Source organism: Thamnophis sirtalis, unplaced genomic scaffold (assembly GCF_051295495.1).
Source record: "Thamnophis sirtalis isolate CommonGarterSnake01/CBP01778 unplaced genomic scaffold, rThaSir2_p1.2 scaffold_2, whole genome shotgun sequence".
Classification (NCBI taxonomy): domain Eukaryota; kingdom Metazoa; phylum Chordata; class Lepidosauria; order Squamata; family Natricidae; genus Thamnophis; species Thamnophis sirtalis.
In genome coordinates, this window is record NW_028261382.1 from 20,019,198 (window position 1) to 20,041,053 (window position 21,856).

The 21,856-nt window shown below is 40.5% G+C and overlaps 1 protein-coding gene across 2 annotated transcripts; it reads right to left on the reverse strand.

The window, feature by feature from the left end:
• Positions 1 to 1,320: 1,320 nt before the first annotated feature.
• On the reverse strand, positions 1,321 to 16,117 carry LOC148048484 (protein FAM169B-like). Of its 2 annotated transcripts, none has more exons than XM_087703643.1 (4): positions 15,059 to 16,117; positions 11,091 to 11,219; positions 5,867 to 5,934; positions 1,321 to 1,546 (listed from the first exon to the last, which is right to left on the reverse strand). In XM_087703643.1, exons 1-4 carry the CDS (start codon positions 15,204 to 15,206, stop codon positions 1,337 to 1,339), a joined length of 555 nt encoding a protein of 184 aa, XP_087559769.1. In that variant the 5' UTR covers positions 15,207 to 16,117; the 3' UTR covers positions 1,321 to 1,336. The 2 variants fall into 2 exon arrangements, with proteins under 2 accessions (XP_087559769.1, XP_087559768.1); XM_087703642.1 differs by having other exon boundaries at positions 5,867 to 5,946.
• Positions 16,118 to 21,856: the final 5,739 nt, after the last annotated feature.

Consider the following 21,856-nt stretch of genomic DNA (forward strand, 5'->3'; position numbering starts at 1 on the left):
GCATGTTTTCAAGCCAAAGTGCATGCACGGATGAATGCATGCACACTCACATTTGCAAACCAGTAGAGAAGGTAAGTGAATACCACTCCTGACCAGGACCATGTGATTGATAGTTCTTCTCCATTAAAACATCTTTTCAATCAGCCTCCATATTTCTAGTGTTTTTCTCCCTGCTTGGAACTGAACCAGATGGATATTTCTTCCAACAGTACTTAATGGGTTGGCTGATCTTTGCTAAACAATCAGGATAGGTCTTAGAAGACTAATCGAGCCCTAGACTCACTTCTGTCAACGGTTATCTAATTCTTCCCAGAACAAATTACCCATCCAATGATCCTAAAATACCTTCCTTAATGGGGGAGAAAAGGACAGGGTGGGAGATTAAGAGAGAAAATTGATTTGACACACTGGATTCAACCCTAAGTACCAACACTCTATGAGCCGCGATGGTGCAGTGGTTAGAGCGCAGTACTGCAGGCTACTTCTGCTGCCTGCCAGCTGCCTGAAATTTGGCAGTTCGAATCTCACCAGGCTCAAGGTTGACTCAGTCTTCCATCCTTCCCAGGTGGGTAAAATGAGGACCCAGATTGTTTGGGGGCAAGAGGCTGACTCTGTAGACCACTTAGAGAGGGCTGTAAAAGCACTATGAAGCAGTATATGTTTAAATGCTATGGCTAATGCTATTACTAATCTCTCCAGACAAAGGTGGTATTTGCCAGTTCTCCAAACTACTCAAAATTTCCACTACCAGTTCTCCAGAACCTGCCAGAACATGCTTAATTTCACCCCTATACTGGATGCTTTTCAAGACCAGCCGCATGTTGAGCGTGTTGCAATGGTCAAGACGGGAGTTGACTAGGACATAAATGATCTTATGGTCATCCTAAGAAAAATGCAATGCATGTGCAACATTGTCTCATTCACGCTTTATAATGGCTCTGTTAAACAGGTCATTTCAAGGGAACCTGTGTCAGAACAGCAAGGCGTAGAAAAATGTAGAGCATTGATTCTCAAGAATCACTCGAGATACATAGACTTTGACTCCCAGAATTCCTCACTTAGATTGGCTGGGGAATTCTGGGAGTTGAAGTCCACATATCTTGAGTGATTCTTGAGAATCAGTGCTCTACATTTTCCTTCGCCTTGCTGTTCTGACAGTCAATCACTGGGGAATTCTGGGAGTTGAAGTCCACATCTCTTCAAATTGCCATGGAGGAGAAACAGTGGGCAGAGTCACCTAAATATGCCAATCGATGAAGAAATATTCACGGGAGATTTCCTAACTTCCTACCCGACCCTCAGATTTTGTGTGTTTTCCTTCTGCTGTTTACAAAAATTAGGATGTTGTCCTCAAGTGCTTTGCAACACTCTCCCCAGCTGGTTCTTCTCTGTCCGTTCTCTTCTTCAATTTTTTTGGTTCTTCAGCTTTCAACTCAACTTGAAGTTCATTGCTCTGAGAAGGAAGGTCTGGGGCCCCTCTACGGTCACCAAGATGTGCCATGGGTTTGTCTGGCAGTGCTCCAAGATGTGGGATACAGCCAAGACTCTTAAAAAATAAGCAGAATAACAGGAGAACTATCAGAATAACTAACAGAACAGCTAACCAAATAACCGACAAAATAACATAGTTGGAAGTGACCTTGGAGATCTTCTAATCCAGGGGTGTCAAACTCAAGGCCCGAGGGCCGGATGTGGTGCACAGGGTGCTTAGATCTTGCCCATGGGGCCACCCTGGAAACAGCAAAGGACTGACCTGCATAGCTTCTGCGACTAAAAACGGAGCTCAGGAAGGAGCCCATTACAGCCCAAAACGGAGCTCGCAAGGGCCGTGTGCAACCCTCCCAAGCTCCATTTTCGCTGTCAGAGGGTTGCAAGAGGCTGTCGCAGCCTAAAACGGAGCTCAGGAGCCCGTTTTCACTGGCAGAGCCATCACAGGTGCCCCCGTCATGTGTGACGTCAAGCTGGCCGTGCCCCTCTCCCCCTCCCCCACCCTGAGGTTAAACACAACCCTGATGCGGCCCTCAATGAAATCGAATATGACACCTCTGTCCTAGTCTAACTCCCCACTCAAGCAGGAGATCTGTACATTAGAAGTCATGGACACAAATAATAGGAAAAAGTCCAACTGATGATTATTTTAATCCATGCAGAGCATGGTCTGGATGGGGCAGGGCACAAGAGATAGTGGTCTTCATGAAGTTATCAAAAAAAATCAAATGCAATCCTAGGCTGTATCAATGGAGGGATAGTTTGAAGATCACGTGAAGTATTTATTAGCGCCACTTTATAAGGCTTGGTAAGATCATATTTGGAATATTATGGCCAATTCTGGTCAGTGCAATACAAAAAAAAAGATGTTGAGACTCTGGAAAGAGTGCAGAGAAGAGCAACAAAGTTGATTAGTGGCCTGGAGAGGCTCAAGTGCGTGATGAACAATTGAGGGGACTAGACATGCCCAGCCTACGGAAGAGGAGGATTAGCAAGGACATGTCCTTCCAGGACTTGTGAGGCTGTCACAGACAAGGAATCAACTTATTATCCAAAGCACCAGAAGGCAAGAGAAGTGGGAAGCTAACCGAGCATCGGTTAAAGGGACTAGGCATGCCAGTCTAACAAAGAGAAGGCACAGGGGTGACATAATAGGAGCCGAGGTGGCGCAGTGGTTAGAGTGGAGTACTGCAGGCCACTTCAGCTGACTATTATCTGCAGTGCAGCGGTTCAAATCTCACCGGCTCAAGGTTGATTCAGCCTTCCATCCTTCCGAGGTGGGTGAAATGAGGACCCAGACTGTGGGGGCAATTTGCTGACGCAATTTGCTAAAAATCTGTAAACCGCTTAGAGAGGGCTGAAAGTCCTATGAAGCGGTATATAAGTCAAATAAATAAATAAATAAATAAATAATAGCTATTTTTACATGACACTTGAGGGGCCATCACGTAGAAGATGGGGGTCAACCTATTCTCCAAAGCACCCGAGAGCAGGACAAGAAGTAACAGGTGGAAGAATAGGAAAGAGAGAACCAACCTAGAACTAAGGAAAAACTTCCTAACCGTTAGAACAATCAACCAGTGGAACAACTTGCCTCTAGAAGTTGTGGGCCCTCCATCACTGGAGGTTTTTGCAAGGAAAGATTGGACAGCCATTTGTCCAGAGTGGTATAAGGCCATGAGAGCGAACCTATAGCACGCTTGGCACAGGTGGCACACAGAGCCCACTCTGTGGGCACATGCGACATCACCAGTTGCGCTTCCAGATTCCATCGCCGAATGCACATCGGACAGCTGCTCTCTTCCAGGTTCTGGCACTCCCAGTGCGCGCGTGCTCCAGTTTTGGTGCTCAATGACGAAAAGCTTAACCATCACTGGTATAAGGTCTCCTAACTGAGCCAGAGGTGGTATTCTGTCGGTTCGGAGCGGTTCGCCCGAACCAGTAGCGGAAATCGCGGGTGGCCCCGCCCACCCATCCCGGCCTCATGGCATCCTATTCAGGCCCCCTTTTTTAGCCAAAGTGCATGCACGGAAGGCTGAGTGCATGCGCGGACGTGGATGAACTCACATTTGCAAACCAGTAGGGAAGGTAAATGAATATCACCCCTTGCTTGAGCAGAGGATTGGACAAGAAGACCTCTAAGTTCCCTTCCAACTTTTTTATTCTATATTCTGTACACCAGCTTGAGGAGAGGCATCTCTAAAGGATTTTTCCGTTCTATTCCCAACTTCAGCATAGGGCAGTGCTTCATAGGCAGGCCTCACCTCAGTAAAACACCCAAATACCTGGTCCCAAAGGTGCTTTTTCAGGCGGCAACTGGACTTTGTTTTTTCTTCTGAAGAAGTTTTGCTTCTCATCCAAGAAGCTTCTTCAGCCCTTTTGCTGATTGAGAGCACCTTTGGGACAACCATGACCTGGATGATTGAGCAACTCTACAGATCCAGCTGTCAGGCCTGCAGCCATCTTTTCTTTTGGGTCTTTGGCCTGCCACACTTTCTATTATTCTGCTATGCATTTTCTATTGTGGGAAGATGGGAGGGGGGACTGTACGGAGTTAGATGATATGTAGCCATAGCAAAATTCTTTCTAGAAAGCCAAGGTCATCCTTTGTCTCTGCACCTGAATTGCCCAAAGCCTCAGCAAGATTCAACCTGGCCTCATGGGAGTCTGACAACCAATTAGAATACATTTCTTACGCAGGAACAGGAAGCTCCAAGTTATAAATCTATCTGTCAGGCCTGCAGCCATCTTTTCTTTTGGACCTCAGGCCTTCCACACTTTCTATTATTCTGCTTTGCATTTTCTATTGTGTGAAAATGGGAGCGGGGATTGTATGGAGTGAGATGATATGTAGCCATAACAAAATTCTTTCTAGAAAGCCAAGGTCATCCTTTCTTTTTGCACCTCTGCACCTGACCGGAATTGGATGGGTGGAACTGCCAGCATGGCAGTGGGAGGTTGGACCATGGGATGAACTAGCGGGTGTGGGGGCAAGATCTTGAACTGAGGAAAACCGGGAAGCTTTCAGATTCGGGTTTTCCCAGATGTGCCAACATAATAATAATTGGAACTTTGAGCAACACTTTGCCTTGGATTCTGATTTACTTTTGGATGCTATTTGGAACCCTGACACCAAATACATTTCTATGCCAAAGTTTGTGTATGTCTGAATGGAAACAGAGATAGATCCTATCCTACCTGGGCAGACATTTTACGCTTGCATGGAGTTTATGGAAATATTTTTATTTTACTTATTGATATATTCTTCTTTTAATGACCCCATAATCCCTTGCGGGGTGGAACCTGGGCAACTGAATGAAGCTGAGTGCTTACTGACTGGATGCCCTTCCTGTCAGCAGTACGGAGTTATATTCAGCAGATATGTTCTCATTGTGCCCAGAGAGAGAAATAGCTGCCTCTACCTAGGATTGAACTCACAGTCCCCTGACTGTGAGGCGAGAGCTCCACCGCACCACTCATTTTTTTTATTTATTGATATATGAAATGTATACACCTACTCATCTCAGTAAACAAGTGACTCTGAGTGGCATACAGCAAAGCTAAAATAATTAATAAATTCCAATAATAATAATTTTAAATTTTAAAAAAACCATTTGGAACTAGAAAAAAGCCAAGGCTAAGAAATAGAAATAGCATAAGAAAATCTGCCATGAAAGTGACACCAAAGATGCTTTGCAACTGACCAAGTCTAGCATTTAGTGAAAAGCAGAAAGCAAACATATTGTCAGCGTTCCAAGTATCATGCAGAATTAAATCAGAGTCCAAGGCAAAACGATCCTTAAAGTTCCAATTTAATAAGTCAGACACCTTAGCACATCTGTGGAAATCCCAATTCTGAAAACTTCCTGGGATTCCACCCAGTTGAAAGTTCATGATCTTATCCCCACATCCATAAATCCATCACATGGTCCAATCTTCTTCGGCCACACTGGTATCTCCAACCAGCTGGTTCCGGTCAGGTGCAGAGGTGCAGAGACAAAAGATGACCTTGGACTTCTGGAAAAGAATGACAACACATTCCACAATTCTACTCCTTTCTATTTCCCCCTCCCAACTACTACACTAATGAAACAGCATAATGAAATAATAGAAAGTGTGGCAGGCCAAAGATCCTAAAAGGAATATAACTACAGGCCTGACATATATATCATAACATTGGGTGGTGTTTAGAGAACCATGCGTAAAATCCATCTATGGTTCCTTGGTCTTGATAAAAAGAGCAGTTTTAACTGCAACAGATATTTTCACCCAATCTTGACTAATCTAAGCACCCAGGAGGCATCTGTTCATCATCCTTCCAACTCTGGTCCAATAGTCTGAAACACAGATTACACAAATACCAATTTTATCAACTCACTGTATTTATCCGGCCTTCCTCGACTTCATCGTCTTGATCCTTTGGCATGGGAGAACTTCGATCAGCATCTGGAAGAGACACTGTCAGAGTTTGTTGCAGCAATCACATCCAGAAACCACACACAGGTAACTGATTCAGCAGGATTCATTAACTTCTCCTTATATATAATATAACACATGAAGTAAATATACAATACCAAAGGCAGGTTCTTCCAACGTGGTAGAGAGTACAAGCAAACACAGGCAGAGGAGAGAACAGTTTCAATTTCAGTTCAGAGCAGCAGACTAGTTTTGAGTACAGCACAGACTCAGAGTTATAGAGCTAAGCTACACCCTGGCTCCTGGCTGTCTCTTTGTTGCTCACATAGCAAATACTGTTTCTGTTCCAAACTGACCCAGTTGCTATGCCTTTTCATTGGCTGGCTTTGTTGCCATGTCTCTGCCAAGTCATGAATTCTCATACTCTGACAGATATTCCTTGTCAGTAGCTCTGGGAAGGTACCTCGTAACTTTGAACAGTTGCTAAGAACTGTTCAGAATTACTGTTGTTCTCCTACCTGCTTAAGGCTTCAATCTCGGCCAAACTGCAACACTCACTGCAACAAGAAATCCAAATTCTAAATCAAGTCATTTAGGATCAGGGTGTCAACTCCCAGCATTGTCGTAGTGAGAGAAGGGGGGGGGAGTGCATTTCACGCATACTGTCAGCTGAAGTCGGATCTCAGATTACTGCAGCAGGCTTGGGAGGGGTGCAACTCATAGGGGAATGTGATTTATGACACAGACTGAGGGGAGGAAAGTAACAGGGGTATCAGCTATAAATCAAACAAAGTGTAGAGCTGACTCTGAAAATATCTTGCCTATGATGCTCCTAATAAATGACTAGTTTTGTATTGAAACTTGATACTCATGAATCAACTAGGGAATTTTTAGGAAATCTTACACAGCGTGGATAAAAATCAATGATTGAATCATTTTTAATCAATTTTTTTTACTAAAATGCTTTGGGAGTAAAAATCTATCTAAAGTTAGTTTTCTATTTAAGATACATTAATAATTTCATTTATTCAGCATGAAATGGAGCTTATTATGTAGCATGAGGCTGTATACTAGGCAAAAATACACACGTGTTTGGAAAAGATGATACAATATATTGACTTGAAACCTGAAATATTCCTGTTGGGGATTTTACCAGAAACTTATGGTAAAGAAAATGTATATCTGATTACCCATGTAATAACAGCAGCTAGCATTATATTTGCACAAAACTGGAAAAGGTGAAGAGATTCCTACAAAGGAGAATGTGATTAGAAAAATATTAGAATGTGCAGAAATGAACAGATTAATTCTGGCAATTAAAGAGAAAGAACAAACTAATCATCATACTACATGGGAATCATGTTATCGATGGTTAGAGAATAAATATAGGAATTAGAAGTAAAAGTAGTTGTGTAAAATATAGAAAATGTATTAATAGAGTCAACATAGTTAGGAGACTTAAATAAATCAAGAAGAGGATTGTTATAGTATTAGGCATTTAAGGTATCCGTACTAAGCTAGGAATAGATTAAATATCGCACAAAATATTTGTACCCAGATGACACACTGTTTAATGGAAGATGGAAATAAAATAAAAATTTCAGCAGGTCAGAGGAGGAGCTGCGGCGGGACAGAGATGACAGTTGCTCTTTAAAAATTATGATTTAAATAGAGTTGATTTATTTATTTTTCTAATATTTTTATTTACAAACATGTAAAATACACACACACAAAATTTAGACGTACACCACATCAACACAATACAATATGGAGCTTCCTGTTCTTTCTAATAGCAATTATCAATTGATACTGCTCACCTTATATTATTTCCCCTTCTATTATATTTCATTTGGATTTCACCATTCTTAACCTCTTATTTTACTCATAACTATTATTTTATGAGTTTTGTTATATTCGTTCAGTGATTCTTGTTTCTTTCCTCCATTCACCTATACCATTTATCCCATATCTGGTAGAATTCTGATTCTTCTTTTCCCTGGATTTCTTTAGTTAGCTTGTCCATTTCAGCACAATCCATAACCTTTCTTATTGTTTCATCTTCGCTTGAAGTTAATTTGTTTTTCCATTTCTGGGCAAAGGCAACCCTTGGCGCTGTAATTAAATACTGGATTTCTTTTTTGTATCTTGCCGACATTATTCGTAATAAAAAAACTTCAGGTTATTGCCTCCAGCCAATTTTTGATCCTTTTCCAAAGAATTTTAGCCTCCTCACAGGTCTGCCATAAATGGTAATATGTTCCATCTATTGATTTGCATTTCCAACATTTTGGGGAGGTATTTGTTAAGATTTTAGCTAGCCTTGTTGGTGCCAAGTGCCATCTGTAAAACATTTTATACTGGTTTTCCTTGTATGCAACTGATAGTGTCATTTTTAAGTTTGTTCCCCAAAATTTTTCCCATTTGTCTAATTCAATATTATAGCCAAAGTTCTGCGCCCATTTTATCATTTGTTCTCTCACAATTTCCTCTTCCATTTTATACTTCAGGAGGAATTTATATATTCTCCCTATCATCTTTCTATCTGAGCTTTGAATAATTTTATGCAATTCGTGTGGTTCTGTTTCTAATCGAGCCTGTTTCACTAGTGATTGAAATCATCATTTAAATCGACTTGATTTAAATCAAATCCACCCTGTTTACGATTGCAAGCTGCAGACATTTCTCCTGGCCAGCTGTAGACATCTGCCACTAGATGACACTAGTGGTGCAAGATACGGTAATATCCTGCATTTACATTAAGGGATGTGGGGTAAGGGGAAGGTTTTCAAACAGCATAAAGAATAGTGTTTCTATCCCATAATATGCAATCAGAACGGCTTGGGCATGGAGTTGTGGTTGCTCTGATCTCCTCCGAGATGCAAAGCAGCTCTTTTTTTGGTTTCTCTTGAGAAATTTTATGAAGTTTCAGCAAACGATAAATACTAAAAAAGCAGAAAGAGAAGAGTTAGCAAGAGCAGATTTCTAGTTCCATGGAAGTATCCAACAAGATAAACTAACTATTGACTTGGCCAGCAGCAAGATATGGGTTTTATGTGTCCGTGTGTGTCTTTTTAATCTCTTCCCTTGTATTATTGCTGTTGCTTTTTTTAATGGGTTTCTTGTTTCAACAGCAAATGATTTTGTCAGAAGGCAAAAAGGGAAATGGTAAAAGATTTAAAATAAAATAAATGCAGTCCAAAATGGGAAGAATCTAAGGCAGGGGTGGGACACTATGGCCCCCTTTGTAACCTGTGGACTTCAACTCCCAGAATTCCTGAGCGACTCATGTTTAGGAATTCTGGGAGTTGAAATCCAGAGGTCATCAAGGTGTCGTAGTTGCTCACCTCTGATCTAAAGAAATCCCACAGGAGATCCACTCTGGGAAATCCACTGACTCTATAACAGATTAAAAATGGAATTATCTGAATATGTCAGAAAGATATCAGACTCAAAAGACAACCTGTGATTGATACATTTAATAAATTAATAAATTAATTTATAATTAATAGATTTAATACATTAATCACAGAGAGGTCCAGTTTGGTACAGTGATTAAAAACAGATCTCAGTGTTCCAAGCAATAAAACCATACCAAGCAAAACAACGAGGTAGATGAATTCCTCAAAGAATAGCTTTATTGGATATATCATATTGGCACAGATCTGGTGAAAAACGACTCTGAAGGCTTCCGCAGTTTTCGCCTAATTAAAAGTAAAAGTTTTCCCTCAACCCCAAACAATCAGTCACATGGTCCAATCAAGGCACTGTCTGATGGTGGTGACATCACGCCTCCTTCCTCCGCCCAAGAGAACGTCCTTGGTTCTCAACAGAAAGTATTTTATTTTGGCTACAAAAACTCCAACTATCTCTAATCCCCCCTCCCAATCCCTCGGCTCCATAGTGGCAGCACTGAGGCTCCAAAATGGCTTCAGCCAAGCCAGCTTCAGGGTTGACAGCAGGAGTTACATTTGCCAAGATTGACTCTAAAAACGAGCAATACCTTCGTCCAGGAACAAAGAGCATCTGTGAAGTTTGCAAGGGCAAGTAGACCTCGCAGCTACGACAGTGATGGAAAAAAGGAACTTTGCAAACAATCTTCACATTTAGGAGCTTCGCAGGTCTGTAAAACCAAGGGAAGCTGAAGTCTGATCCAAAACACAGGTGCCGTTTCACATAGCAACTGTTCTGCTTAATAACCAAATGGCCATTCCCAACTGGGGTCACTCAACAGGAACTACATTTAAACTGATTCTTAGATAGATGTTTTACCCTTGGTGTTCTGACCTAGGCTTCCCAAGATCATGAAGCAGACTCCTTGTCCTGATAAAACCTCTTTTATTTAGTTTAAAGTGAATTCCTCTCCAGCAAAGACCTGGCCAATAGTCTTTCAAGAGATTTCACAACTACAGACCTTTATCAGGCTTGGAGAGCTGCCAGGCCGATATCTTCCAAACGCCACTCTGTAGCAGATAATACTTGGCAAGAAGTCAGGAAGAGATCTTCACCCTAATGAATTGAACTAATTGTCTTCTGCAAACTCCACTCCCCTTTCGCTCCTCTTTATTCCCTCTGGGAGGGGCCATTCACCATCCACCTGTGGCTTTAGTCCTGAGTCGACCCTTGTTCTTTAATTGTTCCCTTCTCCTGGCAGCTCTGCACATGGGCACACTGGGAACAGGCTCCAGCTGTTCTTCTGCCCCACTGATCTCCGACTCCGAAGGCAGCTGATAACTGTCGGATGGCACTGACCCCATCTCTGCCTCTGACACAGAGCCCTCATCGGAGCCTTCCCCAGACTCCAGGACTGGCCCATGTTCCTCCCCAACCTCCTCACTATCAGAGTCTGCCACCAGCTCTACTGGCCACTGGCGGGCCACAACACTTGGGAAAGTAGTAAATGCAAGACTTGGTAGCTAAAGTTACTTTTTCATCACCGTCGTAACTGCAAGCAATCACTAAACAAGGTAGTCACTAAGTGAGGATTCTTCGATTCTCTTGCAAAAAGGACCAGAATCTGGTTAGAGAGACAGATATGCAGCTACAGTAGTGCAAAAACACATCTGCCAATTTCCTAAAAAGTGATTTATTGCTCAAATGCTCTCAAGGAGACCCTCTGCCGTTTTTATATTCAATTGTGAAGGATAGAAATGAACAGGTGTATCAAATATCACGGTTCTTCAACTCACTTTTTGGCAAGCTTTGTTCCAGCTGGATTTTTAGCCAGATGTTAACACGCTGGGTCCAGTCCCCAGGTGCTTCCACTTCCCACAGCCGAGACTGCTTCTTTGGGTAGGTCTCCAAGAACTTTTGACAAACTAAATAGGGAAGACAAAGAACAGGAAAAGTAATGATGTACTGTCATACCTCAGTATTCGACTGTTTCAAAACTCATCAATTTCAATATTTGAAGCATTTCGAAGCAGAAATCTCGTCCCGGCGCTCGTCTTTCTCCTGGTAGTTGGTATACAAGGAAGAAGATAGCTGCCTTGTGAATCACTATTTCTTTGAGCTGCAGTAAAGTAAGTCACATGGTTTTCTCAGTACCAGCCGGTTTTGGTTTTCATTGCGTTTTCCAGAACTAATTATTTAAAACTATGTAATGCCACCAACAATGCTGCTGCCCTACAAAGAAACCTCAACTTTGTGTCAGAATGGCCAGACAATTGGCAACTCCAAATCTCAACCAACAAACGCTCTGTCCTACACATTGGCAATAAAAACCAGACCACCAAATACAAGTTGGGTGGAAACGACCTCGTAGACGACACTCACTCTGTCACGGACCTTGGAGTACTCATCTCAAATGATCTAAGTGCCAGAGCTCCCTGTAAGAGCATTGCCAAGAAGGCATTAAGAGTTGTTAACCTAATTTTGCGAAGCTTCTTCTCTGGCAACATAGTACTGCTAACTAGGGCATACAAAACCTTTGCCAGACCAATTCTCGAATGCAGCTCGTCTGCCTGGAATCCACAGTCTATCGGACATTAATATGATTGAGCGGGTCCAGAGTTATTTCATGAGACTAGTACTCTACTCCTCTGCTCACGATAGAATCCCTTATGCTACCAGGCTCAAAATTTTGGGCTTGGACAATCCGGAACTGCGCCGCCTGCGGTCGGACCTAAGTGTAGTACACAAAATTGTCCACTACAATCAGTGGTGGGATTCAGCGGGTTCACACCAGTTCGGGAGAACCGGTTGTTATCTTTCTGGGCAGTTTGGTGAACTGGTTGTTGGAAGAAATCATTAGGGCAGAGAACCTGTTGTTAAATTATTTAAATTCCACCACTGGCTACAATGTCCTACCTGTCAATGACTACTTCAGCTTCAACCACAATAATACATGGACAAATGATACAAACTCAAGGTAAACCGCTCCAAACTTGATTGCAGAAAATGCAACTTCAGCAACAGAGTGGTCAACGCCTGGAATGCTCTACCTGACTCCGTTATTACATCCTCAAACCCCCACAGCTTCAGCCTTAAACTGTCCACGGTGGACCTCATCCTATTGCTAAGAAGTCTGTAAGGGGGCGTGCATAAGCGCACCAGGTCCGCTTATGCACGCCCTCTTACAGACCTCTTAGGAATAGGGTGAGATCCACAGAAGACAGGGGGCTCCAGGGTCCCTTCCAATTGTGTCGTTCTGTTCTTCTTCTTGCTGTGAACTCGCTATGTTCCAACAATCGTTTAGGAGAAAAGAGCGGGAAGAAACTATCATTTTCTGGCTAGAACTGACCCTTTAACACCACAACTTGCTTGTTTTATTTCACTTTATTTAATATCTGAGCCTGTGAAGCAGCCTTAAGAATGTGATCTGATGAATGTCAGCCTGGGACATCTAAGCATTCCTGCAGAACATTTACCAACTACATTTGGAAGCAGTGAAAACTCCTGTCTGGAAGCTTTGATTTATGGCTTCCGGTCAACCCTCAGTTTTTCTTCACGCAGCATCTGGGCCTCCCCTTTTCTTAAAAAAGAGAAAAGGAAAAAGGCATTTATCGGAGTAGACGCTGCACAGCTGTTTATAAGGAGAAGAGCTTCCAACAGCATGACTAATGTCAGAGATTATTCCAACAAAAATAAGTTAAGAAAGATTGCATTGGCTTAATTGAAGACAGCACTGGAAATTTCATGCTTTTAGGAATGAACACCATCTTCATTATTGATCGGCGCACTCAAAATGTAGACCTCGACTTACAACCAGTCACTTAGCAACCATTTGAAGTTACTATGGTCCCCCGAAAGGGATTAATTCTGAAGTTCTGGATGCCAGGGACATACACACACACACACACACACACACACACACACCATGGTCAAGTGACCACATTTCAGACACTCAGCAACCAGCCAAAATGTATAGCTGTTTTGCAACATTCCGCATTGATGACATCTTGGCATGGTGGTTAGAATGCAGTATTGCAAGCTAATTCTGCTGACTGTCAGAAGTTCGATTCTGACTGGCTCAAGGTTGTCTCAGCCTTCCATCCTTCCCAGGTAGGTAAAATGAGGACCCAGATGGTTGGGGGCAAATAGGCTGACTCTGAAAAACCACTTAGAGAGGGCTGTAAAGCACTATTGCATTCTATTCTATTGCATTCTATTCTATATTCTATTCTGTTCTGTTCTCTGTTCTGCTCTGCTCTGTTCTATTATTCTATTCTATATTCTGCTCTGCTCTGCTCTGCTCTGTTCTATTCTATTTTCTATTCTGCTTTCTATTCTATTTTCTATTCTATTCTGTATTCTACTCTGCTCTGTTCTATTCTGTATTCTGCTCTGCTCTGCTCTGTTCTATTCTATTCTATTTTCTATTCTATTCTGCATTCTATTCTGTTCTGTTCTCTGTTCTGTTCTGCTCTGTTCTATTATTCTATTCTATTCTATATTCTGCTCTGCTCTGCTCTGCTCTATTCTATTCTATTTTCTATTCTATTCTATTCTGTATTCTGCTCTGCTCTGTTCTATTCTATTTTCTATTCTATTCTGTATTCTGTTCTGCTCCGTTCTATTCTATTCTATTTTCTATTCTATTCTGTATTCTTTCATTAGTCTATTCATTCATAAATCTATTCTAGTCTATTGCATGGTATCATAGGGGTTAGAATGCAGTATTGCAGGTTAATTCTGCTGACTGCCAGCAGTTCAATTCTCACCTGCTCAAGGCTGACTCAGCCTTCCATCCTTCCCAGGTGGGTAAAATGAGGACCCAGATTGTTGCGGACAATATGCTGACTCTGTAAACCGCTTAGAGAGGGCTGTAAAGCATTGTGAAGCGGTATATAGTGTAGGTGCTACTACTATTTGTGTTGTTTTTGCCAAAAGCTGTTTTTTTTTACTTTTGGTTTTCTGCAAAAATACTCTTTGGGTAACGAACAATGGGCATTCTCATTACGGTCGTAATTGGAGGACTCCCCATCCTCCAATTCTTGGAGTCCACGCTCTGCAATAAATGGCATATCAAGGTTAAGAATTCTTAGCCATCCCAAAAGGTAACTGACTGCTTACAAAAGCACTAGAATATAAGATCATAGGGCTGGAAGGGATCTTGGAGGTCTTCTAGTCCAACCCCTTGCTCAAGGCAGGACACCTTAAATGTGTCTCTAAACCAATGTTTCTCAAACTCTGACAACTTGAAGCTATGAGGATTTCAACACCTCTTCAAGTTGCCACTTTTGAGAATCATAATGTCAGAGTTCCATGTAATACACCCTGAAGCTGACCCATGAAAAGTAAGTTTTTCCAGGTTTTCCATTAGTTCTATGCTGTAAAGGTACAATGGGGGGGGAGAGGGGGACACCAGTTAAGTTTGAATGTGGGACTTGAAGTTAAATATTGCATTGTGGGATGCTCCTCTTTAAGGTGTACGCAAACCAGCAATGTTAGCTTGTTTGCTCCAAAACACAGTGATTTTTGCCCCTAAATTTTGGTGGATCTTCAGAGACAGCAAACAGGATTTGGGAATGGCCTGGGAGGCTGGTATGCTGCCCACAGAGGCTTACTCTGGCAAAATGCTATCTCTGTTGATTTCTTTCCCAGCCCTTCCTCAAAATGCCAAATATTTATTTTGGGGCTGTTTGCTATGATTCTTGCCTGCCGTGGATTTGTAATCTTTAAAATCTTCTCCTTTTCTTGAACCCTCAAACTTTACCTTTCTCCATTTCAGCCGAGATAGGATAGCTGAGTCCCAAGGCATCCTCCGAGGGGAAAGACTGACAAAAATCCTGGAGCATCTGCATCCCGAGTCCACGTCTTCTAAACTTCTTTCGTACGAACATGGTGTCCAAAACTGGGAGCATGTAACATTGGCTGGTGTGTTCTCCACACAAATTTCCTGCATGCGGAGGACAAAACAACTCAGAAAAGGAACTTGTGAACAATGTCTTCCTCCACAAATCTCCTTCTCACCACTGAAATCCATGGCCTGCCTTTGGGGACTGCCTCCTTTGGTCTTCAAGAGATGTTTTGGGTCATCTCTTGCCTGATCCAAAGTTCTGGAGAACTTCAAAGGATTTCCCCTCCACGGAGAACAAGAACCAATGGATGGAAGCTTGGCCGAGGATGATCAAAATGTGAAATAAGGTAAAGGTAAAGGTTCCCCTCGCACATATGTGCTAGCCGTTCCCGACTCTAGGGGGCGGTGCTCATCTCCGTTTCAAAGCCGAAGAGCCAGCGCTGTCCAAAGTTGTCTCCGTGGTCATGTGGCCGGCATGACTCAACACTGAAATTGCACGGAATGCTGTTTCCTTCCCACCAAAGGTGGTCCCTATTTTTTCTACTTGCATTTTTTACGTGCTTTCGAACTGCTAGGTTGGCAGAAGCTGGGACAAGTAATGGGAGCTCACTTCGTTATGCGGTGCTAGGGATTCGAACTGCCGACCTTTCTGGTTGACAAGCTCAGCGTCTTAGCCACTGAGCCACCACGTCCCTAAAATGTGAAATATGGAGGCATAAATTAGACCTATTAAGCAGTGGAAGAGACTATATCTTGCTTCTATTTATTTATGCATCCAAATCCAGTTAGTCTTGACTTCTGACAAATCTTTGGACAACCCCATATTAGTTTTTCGCCAATTTCCAGAAGTGCTTTGTCCTTGCCTTCTTCCTAGGGCTGAGAGAGAGTGACCGGCCTAAAGCAGGACAAGAAGCCATGTTTTCTGGCTCATCATCCAACACTTCAACTACTAACCCAAAGTAATTTTTTCTTTTCTTTTTTTTGAGAATTTTTTTTATTGTTTTAGTTAAACAGAAATAAAAAAAAATCATCTTTCGTTACATCTTGTTGAAAGCGTATCGATTGGTTACAAATATATTCCGTGCGTTTCTTCCACAGTCCTTACATATACTTCATTCAAATCATGTTGGACATTTTAAATCAAGAAAGAAAAAGTTATATATTTTACTATCTCTGTACCCTAAATCTCATTTAGTTATCATTGTATAAACATGTTTTTATCTAGAACCATTTATATTAGAAGACACAACCAGCTACTGGCGTTCATTTGCAATTTCAATAAATCTCCAATACCCTTATACCTTTAAGACATGTTCTAAAATTAATTCGGTTACGTAGGATATGTGAACATTCCCCCCCCCCGTAACACACCTGTATGTATCATTAAATATTGTCCATTAACATTTCATTGTTATTATTGTAGTTAACTAAAGGTTATTTACTAATTATCGCACCTCTCCTCTCCAGACCCACACAATATTATAACTTTATAACCATCTTTAAACAATGATTTATTAATAAGATTTATATGACTTTTCCCTCAATCCCAAATTAGTTAATTACGGGCTAAGAAAATAAACATTAGACATCTAAGACAATCTAAGAAATATTAACATTCCTACTTGACATATACATCCAGAATGTATATTAGTATTTCTATGGTCTGGTTATTTATCCTAACTAGGTTTATTATTTCTCTATTAGTATCATAGTAAATTTATGTTAATGGATAAACATTCAGTGGTAATTTAAAACAGTGTAAAAAGTACTATAATCTCTAGTTAATAATCAGTCAAGGAAGAAGGCAGGGCTTAGCAGTGAGAAGACGGAGTTTCAGGCTATTCCTGAAATTCCCCTATTTCGAAGGAATTTGGACGGCTCATTGGACCCTAGCTGTCCCGTAGAAGACAGTGAAAGGTGAGGGGAGATCCAGTGACCTCAGAGACGATCGCAAAGTCTCTGGGGGGCGTGGAACTAACCCCTCCTGCCAACTCCTTTTTGGATTAGCAATATGCTAACCGAAACTGCAGGTTGCCCCTAAGAATGGTATGAATGGATTCAACTGGTAAGCTGATTTTATTACTCAAAGAGAAACAGTCCGCACTAAAATTTAAGCTAATTGGAACCAAAGAACAGAAGAATCTAGCGGCGAATTGGTCTTTTTTTTTTAATGGATTTATGGCTGGTGGTTACTCTATTTCTTAAACGCTTTAAGGAATTCTTCAACATTTCCCCCTGACTCTTTCTAAGTGGGCTGTAAAACTAACGATCTGACACTTTTATTGCTTGGCTGTGTTGGTCTAAGATCAGATAAGATCGCACAGTTCCCAGCGTATTTTTACTTGCAAATATCTTAGAGTCTTTAACTACGACACAACATGGCGTCGAATTATATTTCCAAGGGCTCGCTTCCTACACTTTTTTCTGCATTTCGAAAACTGTTTGATTCTTATCAAAGATTTGAAAAAAAATTGGATTATTTGACATTAAAACTTGAAGGAAAAGGTGAGAACGCTGAATGTTTGGATGTTCCTGAAATACAAATGAAAAATGTGAGAAATGACGTCTGTTCTATCTCGGAGAAAGGAAGAAACACTATGCTGGAAAGGGGGAGAGCTAAAGAAACTACACTTTATGAAACATCATTGGCAGATTCCATAATTCCACCTTCAAGAATTAAAGTTGATTTGAAAAGTTTAACTAGCTTGGGACAACATTACTATTTCATCAGAGACAATCTGAGCAAAAAGGTGCGAAGATATCCCTGTTTGGACTTGCTTATAAAAGCATTTGGTAAATCTATTCATCGAATGGCAATAGGACTGAGAAGGTTTTGCTATTGGAGAGACATAGGCTGACAGATGGAAGAATACAACTTAAAATTAGCTAAATCTAATTACTTTTATTTGTAATAGATATAGCTGAATAATAACTGATATTGATAGTAATGTATATAATGTGGAGTTGATATGATACATAATAATTGGATATGAGAAAGGAAGGTTAGAAATACTTTTGGACTATATATAAAGGTTATTAACTACAATAATTACCACTATTAAAAAATAAAATAAAATATATACAGTTAAATATTAATTAATATGGGGAAAATGTTATGATATATGATATAACTACATAAAGAAGGGAGAATGATAATAAACTACACTGCATGGAAGATGGACTTTTTGGTATTAAATATTATGGATGCTCAGCTAAAATAGGATATGAGGATTTGATGTTAATAGAGGATTTTGCAAACAAGTAAATGAAATGTCAGCATGTGGTTATGGACTAAATCTTTGGCATAGTTAAGGTTGAAGGATGTTTGAATAACTGTAGTTAACTAAAAGTGGAGGTATAATGATGGCAATATGGTAAACATTTGAGTCAAGATTTTTGAATTAATATGAATTAATGGAAGAGATGCACCAAAACATGTTGTAACCAGCTGATATACATTTTTTTTATATAATATATACCTGTGTTGTTGTTTTTTCTTTTTTTTTCTTTTTTTTCTTTTTGTTTTTTCTTCCCTGCCTTGTCCTTTGTTCTTTTTGTCTTTTTTGTTGGTTTCTTTTTTTTTTGGTTTTTTTTTTCTTTTCCCACTGGTCTGGGCATGTATTGCTTAAGAGTATTATTATTATTAATATTTTAAAATAATAATTACAGTCAAATGAAAATGGATATATGACGATGGTGATATATATGAATATCTGAGTTAAAACACTTGAGTTAACATGAGTTATGTTTGTTGACTGTGGAGGAGATGTACGAAAGTTTATTTGTGATCGACTGATACACTTTCTATAGCATGTAAAGAAGGATGTTGTACTTGTTTTAAATTAAAAATTTTTAAAAATTAATAAAAAAAATAATAATCAGTCAAAAATTAACTAGCTTTTTTCCATCAATTGGCATGATTAACCAGTATCTTTCCAGTAACAAAATAGCCTTTCATCTCTCGCCAGTTGTTGTGCCAATTCTATATCCAAAACCTTTCCAGGGTTTAAGACTTCTCTCCGCACATTGAACGATCTCTCATGTAGTTTTGTTGCCCTTGAGTTGTTGTTAATGTAAGCTTAACTTTCGTTGTCAGATTTGTTTCTAAATAGATTTGTCTTATTACCTCCATCTTTTTCGCTCTTTCTTTTTCTCCTACATCTTGAAGTTTGGAGTGGAACACCAAATTGTCAAAGTCACTTTTCCAGCTTCCCTTCTTTCCACTTTCACTCACGTTTACTCCATTTATAACAGTGTTTCTCAACCTTGTCAACTTGAAGATGTCTGGACTTCAACTAATGCTGGCTGGGGAATTCTGGGAGTTGAAGACCAGACATCTTCAAGTTGACAAGGTTGAGAAACACTGATTTATAAGTTCATCTAAGTTCTTATCTTTGTTTTCTGTATTCCCATTCACTTCCTTAATTTCTGGGGCTATAACCCCATCATCTTTTTCTGTAATATCCCATAGTCTGTCCCATTTCTTGTAGAATCTCTCAAATCCTTCTGAGATATTTTGAAATCCAGCCAAAATGTTTTGAATTAACAAGTTTTCTTCATCTGAGTATTGCTCCATTTTTTAGAATTAGAAATAATATAGGGAAAGAGCAAGAAGAAAAGAGAAATTTGGTACAATCTGCCACTCTAGCCTATCACAGATTTTGAAGAGTATATCTATTTCTATTTTAGACGAATGCTCTTTTATGGTTTTCAAAGAAGAAGGGTTCTAAAGTTTTTCTTTCCTTTTCCAATTCTTGTCAAAGTATTTTCCACACACCACTATTTGTAACCTTGAGTCTTATCAGGTTTGAAGGAGACGTTCCAAGTCCTTTTGTTGCACAGTCTCAGTCAATATAGTCAGATAAGGGTGGACAAAGAAAATACTGTCACAGCAGCAAAAGAAAAAAGAGCTTCAGATTTGGGCTTTCAAGTGGCAGATTCAATTCTTTTAAAATTTCTTTCCTTAAGTATCTCCAATATAATATTGCAACAAGTAGTAGAAGAAATTTGTTGAAGTAAAAAGAGTTTTAATTTAAGCCAAAAAAGTTAAAGTAGTAAAGAAAAATAAGGAAAAAAGAGATCCCTTCACCTCAAGCAGAAAAAACAGGAGCGTTGCAGTCACTCAATCCACAAAAGATTACAAGCAAGAGCAAAAAACTTTCTAAGACAGTCCAATGGGGATTAAGTACGCCACTTTGTTCTTGCTTAATGAACTAATTAAGCTTAAGAAAAAAGTTTCTTAGGGCAATCTTCTAAAAGAAAAGAAAAAAAAAACCTCACCAGTAGAAACACTTTCATTCTCTCTTCCGTGGAGTCATCTCCAACAATGTCAGCCGGGGGGGGGGAGGGCTGCCTGTTTGCCGCCAGTTGGAAGCACTCCCCTTGGTTCAATCAGGGCTTTGTGATATCCCTGCGACCAGCAAGGTCTTGTCTTCCCAGTCACCGTCTCTTTGGGACGGTTTAGGTCCTACCGGACCGTCCAGGGGCAAAAGTATCATCGGCGGATTCGGACAGCTGAATCCAACAATGAATCATTGCAACGATGGCTCCTCCCACTCAGTAATTCTTGATGTATCACTTTAGGTCTGTGTTTCTCAACCTCAATATAGGTAGTCCTTGACATACAACCACCATTGAGCCTAAAATTTCTATTGTTAAGCGAGACATTTGTTAAGTGAGTTCTGCTCCGTTTTATGATCCTTCCTGCCACCATTGCTAAGTGAATCACTGTGGTTGTTAAAGTTAGTAACTCGGTTGTTAAGTGAATCAGGCTTCCCCATTGATTTTGCTTGTCAGAAGGTCACAAAAGGGGATCACTTAACCCCAGGACTCTGTATCTGTCATAAATATGAATCAGTTGCCAGGGGTCTGAATTCTGATCTCGTGATCATGGGGATGCTGCAAAGGTTGTAACTGTGAAAAACAGTCGTAAGTTATTTTTTTCAGTGCTGTTATAACTTTGAATGGTCACTAAATGAATTGTTGTAAACCGAGGACTACCCGTAACCTTAAGAGGCATGGCCCAGAATTCCTCATGCTGCATGCTGGCTGAGGGATTCTGGGAGTTGAAGTCCACACATCTTAAAGTTGCTGAAGTTGGAGTAACCCTGCTGTACATTTAAACAATAGAGTTAAAAGACGAAGAGCAGCAAATGCAAGCATTATTACTGCTGTTCCTCTTTTAGCTGCATGGTTTAACTTATTAAAAGGAACTAATTGTTTTAAACTGCTGTAGATGTTCAAACAAAGGTTGGAGAGTCATTTGCCTTGGATGATATCAGGATTCTTCCTCCAGGCAGGGTGTTGGAGTAGAAGGTGTTACGTGTTTCATAAAGAATCACATAGCTTGGAAGGGACCTTGAAGGTCTTCTAGTCTAACCCCCTGCTGAAGGCAGGAAACCTTATACTATACCATTTCCAGGCTCTTCTTAAAAGTGTTCAAGTCATTAAGTGAATGCTGCGGTTGCTAAGCGAACCAATGGTTTGCTATGGGTGTCCTTATGCTGAAAAGCAAAACCAAGAATGCCAAAACCACATTTTGGAAAAGCCACCGTAAAAAGTGGTCACTCAACTGCAGGATGTTGCATAAATCCTTTCCATTCCCCACAAGCTAGAACCGAAGAAGCTTCTTGGAGGAAAAGTGAACATCTTCAAAAATAGAACAGACTGAAATAGGAATAGAAATAGGAATAAGGGTAGACTATCAGAGTTGGA